Consider the following 7,102-nt stretch of genomic DNA (forward strand, 5'->3'; position numbering starts at 1 on the left):
TTGAAAAAGCAATATGACTTTATATCATGGATATAAATACAAATAATCGTGTATTTTAGTTTTTAGTTTAGTTTTTAGTCTTTAGTTCAATGTTAAGTCACTTATTTTAAATTATTTTACCGTTTGACACACCATTGTTTCTTTTTATTTGTGTCATTTAAGTGTTTATGCGTATGAAATATGACAAATATGTGCTGATAAATATTTTAAAATATTAAAAAATATATAGTTAAGAAAATACAGGCCAAAATGTTTCTCGTGTTTTTCTTTATTGACATGCGCAATGAGGACCATCCGAAAGTCTGCACTGCGCAAACTCAGAGAGAGCGTAACTTTTGATTGGCTGAAAACCCGGAAATGACATGTCTTCCGTTTCGCTGCTTCGCTTGTCCGGAAAATTACTGAAATATATTCTCGCTGTTTAATACAACTATTCTAGCTCTATAACATGTTTCAGATATAAGAAAATCTGTCAAATTAGAGAAAGAACTGACAGTTTTAGGTCTTGTCGAACGTCTGTTGGCTGTCTCCGTGTTCTGTAATCTTACCCCAGTCCGTTCGCCTCACAGCTGGTCGGAGCTCGGGATGGACGCGGACACAGACGGCTCGGAAGGGCCAGATGAGTCCGGGAGGAGGCGAAGGGTGCACGGGATGCTGAAGCTGTACTATGGGCTGAACGAGGAGGGAAAGACCAGCGAGAAGTCGCCGTCTCTGGATCCCTGCGACATCAACGGGCCACATTTCGACCCGGAGCTCTACCTCAACAAGGTCAGCCAGTCGGTTTGCTATGTTTAGATCCTCACAGAATCTCGTAACAAAAGACAAATATCCTCTAAAGTCAGATAGTTTGGAGTGTCGTTTGTGTGACAGTCGGTCTGATGTGTGCAGCTGAGGAGGGAGTGCTCTCTGGCTGAGCTGATGGACCAGGAGACCTGTATGGTGAAGCAGATTCGATCCTTGGACAGTGACATGCAGACTCTGGTCTATGAAAACTACAACAAGTTCATATCTGCCACAGGTAAAGCACCCACCTTTAATAAAACATCAGGGAGTTATGGAAACATAAACAGATTAATCTTTTTTTTTTGACAGACACAATAAGGAAAATGAAAAACGACTTTAAAAAAATGGAGGATGAGATGGATTGTTTGTCTGCAAACATGGCTGCGATCACTGACTTCAGTGCTAGTATCAGTGGCACTCTCCAGGATCAGCACGCACAGATTACTAAACTCTCTGGTAAGATTTGATCAAGAATTTATTTTTTTTACTCTGAAACACCAAGTGTTTATGTTCTTTAATTTACTGTATTTTTTAATTGTCAACACGATCAACATAATTCCAGTAGATTGTGAAGGAGAAAAGCGCCAACACCGGCGACGCCTCAGGTGTTAAAGGGTTAAAGACTTAATTTTGCAGACCTCTGGGTTATGTCCTCCTGTTTGTGTTTTCTCACAGGGGTTCACACTCTGTTGAGGAAGCTTCAGTTTCTGTTCGAGTTACCTGCTAGACTGAACAAGTGTCTGGAGCTGAAGGCCTACGCTCAGGCCGTGAGCTTTCACCGCAGAGCCCGCTGCGTCCTGCAGCAGTACAGCCACCTGCCCTCCTTCAAGGGCATCCAGGACGACTGTCACGCCATCATGGACAAGCTGGCTCAGGAGCTTCGACAAAAGTTCAGGTGAGGAGTTCTCAACAGATTTTGTGACAGCTGTCCCACAACGAGGAAAATTGTGTTTTTGGTGTTGTATTTTTCTAATGAAGGACAAATATGCATTAAAATATATTAAAATTGGGTTTCTGATTTTTTCTTTAATTAAAATGTTTGTTAATATGAAACAGATGAAAGATTCTATTGAAAAAAGCTTGTAAGTGTGATGTAATTCAGGCTACAAGCTCTCTTCTCTGCTCCATTCTGATGCATCCACTTGCAGATAAATAGATCTATAAATGTCTTTGTTTTTCCTCGTCTGAGCTGGAATCTGGATCAAAACTGTACGCCTGGATAGCTCCCATATTGCTCACCAATTTTCGTTGCGTTAGTAATGTTAGCTTGGGGTTGTATGAGGCTGTAAGCTAGAGGGAGAGAAGGAAAACAAAGGGATGAGGGGAATTAAGTGCAGGCTTACTCCCGCTCATTACTCGGAGGTGAATTTCTAATGAGCTCCTGCTGTTCTGCTGAGACTATGTCTTAGAAAACAACACACGGTTTTTGATTTTGGCTAAAAATGGCATAATCATAATTAAAAGATGACTGGAAACGCTTTAAAAGTAGATCAAAAGACGATTGGAATGAGACTTGAATGCCGGCCCTCTCCTGGACGGGTTAGAATGGTCTGGGAAATTCAAGTGAGCGTCCCTAATCCGCGTTAAAAAAGAGAAGAATACCACATGCAAAAAATGTAATATTCTTGGCAAGACGATTGTGGAGGGAGAAGAAGAATACAGCCATAAAGAAGGCAAAACTATCTTGATCTTGAAGTTAAAGTTCCATTAGTTGTCATGCACCGCAGTGTGTGAAGTTTGTTCTCTGCATTTGACTCATCCTCTGGGGGAGCGGGGAGCTATAGACACAGCTGCGCTCTGGAACCATTTGGTGGTTTAACCCCCCAGTCCCACCCCTGAATGCTGAGTGTCCCATTTTCAGTCTCTCTAGTAAGCCTCGGCCGGCATTTGAACCCACGACCTTTCATGTTCAGGGTGGACACTCTACCACAGGGGTCTCAAACTCAATCGCACAAGGGGCCAAAACACGCCTTAGGTCACGGGCCGAACAAGATAAACATTTATGGAACACTCTAAAACAACATTTTTAAAACTGTAACTTTTTAACATAATTATGAACTAGATATATAGCGTTATATAGTATTATATATGGCATGAATTTGGCTGCTGAAGATGCTTCTGCTGATAGACGAGGATGCTGAAATTGATTGTTAAAATTCTGAAATCGATAGCTGAAAACGCTGAAGTTGATAGCCAGCTAAAATATCAGCTCAATTCCAAATTAGCTTAAAAAAACAAACAAAAAAGAACTGCTAGCATGTCGCTGAAAAAATAGCTAAACTTCCAAATAGCCTAAAAAAATCTGAAAAAGCCTAAATTATCCCAAACAGCTGGTGTGTAAATATTAGCTTCACTCCAAAATAGCCTAAAAAACAAGACAAAAGCCTAAATTAGCCAAAAAAAGCTAGCATGTAGTTAATATATTGGCTAAACTCCAAAATAGCCTAAAATATCTCAGTAAATGCCAAAATAGTCCAAAAAGCGAACAGAATGCCAATTTTAAAAAATGTAAAACTGTAAATTTTCAACATAATAATGAATAATAAAAATGCAGGAATATTATTCCAGAATAAATCAACTTAAACCTTAAATAACTTTCAATATTTTACTCCATAAAAATATATTCTGTCAAAATTACACAAGTTAGAAATAAAAGATAAAGTCGGGCCATTGATAACAATAAAATAAAATGATCTAGAGGGCCGGATCCGGCCCCCGGGCCTTGACTTCTACACATGTGCTGTACCTCAAGGCCCCTGAGCTGGTTGCGTCGGGAAAAGCGCTTGTTGGACGCTTGCTGAAATCAATGGATTTCATCGTGTTACGACAGAAGCTCCGCCCTAACTGGTCCGTTCTTTTTCTATGGACCTACTGGTCCGGCCCAGTCCTGTCTGGACCGCTCAGTGGGAACGAGTCATGAGGGACAAGAATAAAAAAATGTTCTTCTCCAACAGTTCAGTTTTTATCAACTGTTTCTTCATCTTTTGCTCGTTTTCCAGGGATGGAGGGACGAGTGCCAAGGATTTGTCCGAGTGTGTCGAGCTGCTCCTACAGTTGGACGAGCCCGCAGAGGAACTTTGCGACAAATTCCTGACCCATGCCCGGTCTCGACTGGAGGCGGACCTGCAGGGCCTGGAGGCGGAGATCAGACCTTACCCCACTGCTGTGAAAGATGCTTCTGCACGCAGGTCTCCAGCAGGATCCCCGACTGACTCCTCCCCTAAAGCCACTCCCACTCCAAACACTGACATCCTGGAGTTCATAGACCGAGGCTGCAATGAATTTGTGAGCAGCTTGTGTTTAGTTATTACCTCCTATCAAGAACTGTTCATCAACCACGCTCAGACGGGGGAGCTGGCGTCCAAGAATATCCCTCAGATGGCAAACAGGAAGCTGCACGTGTTCGTGGACGACCTGGCTGCGCAGTACTTCTCGCTGGTGGAAAGGAGGATACAAGAGGAGAAGGGAGTCAGCGATAACTCCCTCTTGGTCCGCGCACTCGACCGCTTCCACCGCAGGCTTCAGGCCGTCTCCAAACTGCTGCCGAGCTCCACCGTCCCGAACCAGGGCACAGAAATCGTGATCCGGGCAGCGACGGAGCGCGTCAAGCAGTACCTCGCCGCCCTGCAGAGCTTCTACATGGACAGTCTGACGGATGTGAGGCAGGCTCTGGCGGCGCCTCGCCTCTCTGTGGGTGGTGCCACTGGGTCAGGAGGCGGAGCTCATCTAGGGGGCGGAGCCACCAGCAGAGATGCTCCAAACAGTCTGCCGGAGCTGCTGTCTTCACTGTCAGCTTCTATTCTCAACCAGATTAAGTCGGTGTTGGCTTCAGTGCATCTGTTTACAGCTAAAGACATCACATTCTCAAACAAACCCTACTTCAAGGTAATCCTTTTCCTTTCAAAATAAAATATAAAAACGTTTTTATCTCATTAACGATAATGTCCGGCTCCTCCACCCAGGGGGAGTTCTGCAGTCAGGGCGTACGTGAGAGTCTGGTGGTGAACTTCATCAAGTTCGTGTGTCAGTCCTCTCGTCAGTTTTGTGAGAGCGCAGGCGACAAAGGAGGTTCCACTCCGCCGGCGCTTCTCCTGCTTCTGTCCCGCCTCTGCCTGGATTTTGAAACATCCACCATCTCCTACATACTGACTCTCACGGACGAGCAGTTCCTGGTGCAGGTATTAAAACGTTTTGTGTTCGGATCCAAAAAATCTTGCAGATGATTTGTGTCTTCAAAAATACCCGGTCTTCATCTTTTTCAGCACCACAGTCCCGTAACGCCGGTCACGATTTTGTGTACAGAAGCCAGAGAAGCGGCACAGAAACTGCTAAACCATTATGTCAAGGTTGTATTCTCAGCAGCTGAGTCTCTACTTAGGGAAGAAGACTTCAAATGCCTGACAAAACCTTTTATTTCTTCTTTTGCGTTGCAGGTTCAAGGACTGATCATCTCCCAAATGTTACGAAAGAGCGTGGAAACACGGGACTGGGTCAACACCATCGAGCCGCGAAACGTTCGCGCTGTAATGAAGAGAGTCGTAGAAGACACGACCTCCATTGATGTCCAGGTGAATCTTTAAAGATCCGATGAAAATGTTTGTTTTTACATGTTCTTGTGGAATTTTTCTGATAATTGAGGACGTATCAAAAGAAGTATAATCTTAACATACAGTTTTTGGGTAGAAGCAGATGAATTACAGATTACATTTTATACTATATGAACTGTATTATATAATATAAATACATTCAAAACATAAAGTAGATTATTCATGTATTTCTAAACAAATGTGTATAAATGTGTAGACTCAAAATTGAATTGAAATGAAGAATCGAAAGATTAAAAAAAAAAAGTTTGAATTGAATGGATGCAGGCTCTGGTGAATTGAAATGTTTCTGGAAATTACTATCAATACCCAGCCCTAGAAAATTCCACAGGTTTTTAAAATGTTGGCTGAAAACAGCATAATCATGATTTAAAGACCACTGGAAACGCTTTTACAAAAGATGATCGGAGTGGGACTTTAAGAAATATATCTATTTTCTTATTTTGTCATAATACTCCAGTTCTTTTCTATTCTTCTTTTTGATCCTAGGTGGGTCTTTTATATGAAGAAGGTGTGAGGAAAGCCCACAGCAGTGACTCCAGCAAAAGAACCTTCTCTGTGTACAGCAGCTCCAGACAACAAGTCCGCTACGCTGCCAGCTACACTCCAAGGTAAACACGGCCACATGACCACAACGCGTTAAAAATGAGAGTTTTATCCAGGTTTACCACATTTTAATGAGATTTTCTGTTTCCCCTGTAGTGCTCCGATGGATACAAATCTGCTGAGCAACATCCACAAGCTGTTTTCTGAGAGGATTGACATCTTCAGCTCAGTGGAGTTCAACAAGGTGGGGACGCTCTCTGCACAGAAGAAGATCTGTTTGTTGTTATTCGGACCTTGATTCTATTCTATTCTAAATGGGTGACCCTTGCACATTTCTCTTCTTTTAGGTGTCTGTGATGACAGGAATCATCAAAATCAGTCTGAAAACATTCCTGGAGTGTGTCCGTCTGCGTACTTTCGGGCGCTACGGGCTGCAGCAAATCCAAGTGGACTGCCACTACCTGCAGATGTACCTGTGGCGCTTTGTTTCTGACGAGAACCTCGTGCATTTCCTGCTGGATGAGATCGTGGGAAGCTGTGCTCACCGATGTCTAGACCCGGCTCCGATGGAGCAGAGTGTGATCGAGGTCATCTGTGAGAGAGGTTGAGGTTCAGCCTTAAAGTTTAGACATCGTACCCTGGCTCTTTTCTTTTTTTTTTTTTGAAATGATACTGTCAACATCTTGTGCTCAGAAACTCTTGAGAGAAATCAGCTGAAGTATTGTAAACACTCTTGATTGTGAATGACTGTTCATTTCTAGGATGTTACCTTTGAAGTGCAGACACTTTGGATTTGCATGTTTATTTCATGCTATGTACTTGACACTAAAATCCAGAAAATGCTTCTTGTTAAATTTCAAATCAATGGATAAGATTGTTCTATGATTATACTAATATATTCAGTAGGTGACTACTTTGTTGTTCAATTTGTAATCAATAAATGTGTTAATTGTCTAACATTAAATGATGAGAAAACTTGACTTTTTTCGTTTCTCTGTATGTTTTGATTAAATGTAGTAATTTGGTTTAATTTGAGGTCTCTAATAAAATATAAACGTAGAATTTAAATGTTTTCCTCGACAAAATGTTGCAAATTAAACATTAAATCACAATTTTTTCCTTTTTTTATCCTGTTATGTGTTCTATTATAAATAACAAGCTTCGTAAGC

At 42.1% G+C, this 7,102-nt stretch overlaps 1 protein-coding gene across 1 annotated transcript; it reads left to right on the forward strand.

Annotated features, from left to right (window-relative positions):
- The first annotated feature begins 293 nt into the window (after positions 1-293).
- vps51 (VPS51 subunit of GARP complex) lies at positions 294-6,913 on the forward strand. The gene is made up of 11 exons (XM_024264682.2): positions 294-768; positions 889-1,018; positions 1,093-1,239; positions 1,459-1,678; positions 3,783-4,668; positions 4,746-4,961; positions 5,046-5,129; positions 5,217-5,351; positions 5,877-5,998; positions 6,090-6,177; positions 6,281-6,913. Exons 1-11 carry the CDS (start codon positions 586-588, stop codon positions 6,539-6,541), a joined length of 2,472 nt encoding a protein of 823 aa, XP_024120450.1. The 5' UTR covers positions 294-585; the 3' UTR covers positions 6,542-6,913.
- The last annotated feature ends 189 nt before the right edge of the window (positions 6,914-7,102 follow it).

The sequence above is a fragment of the Oryzias melastigma genome, linkage group LG14 (genome assembly GCF_002922805.2).
Source record: "Oryzias melastigma strain HK-1 linkage group LG14, ASM292280v2, whole genome shotgun sequence".
Lineage (NCBI taxonomy): Eukaryota > Metazoa > Chordata > Actinopteri > Beloniformes > Adrianichthyidae > Oryzias > Oryzias melastigma.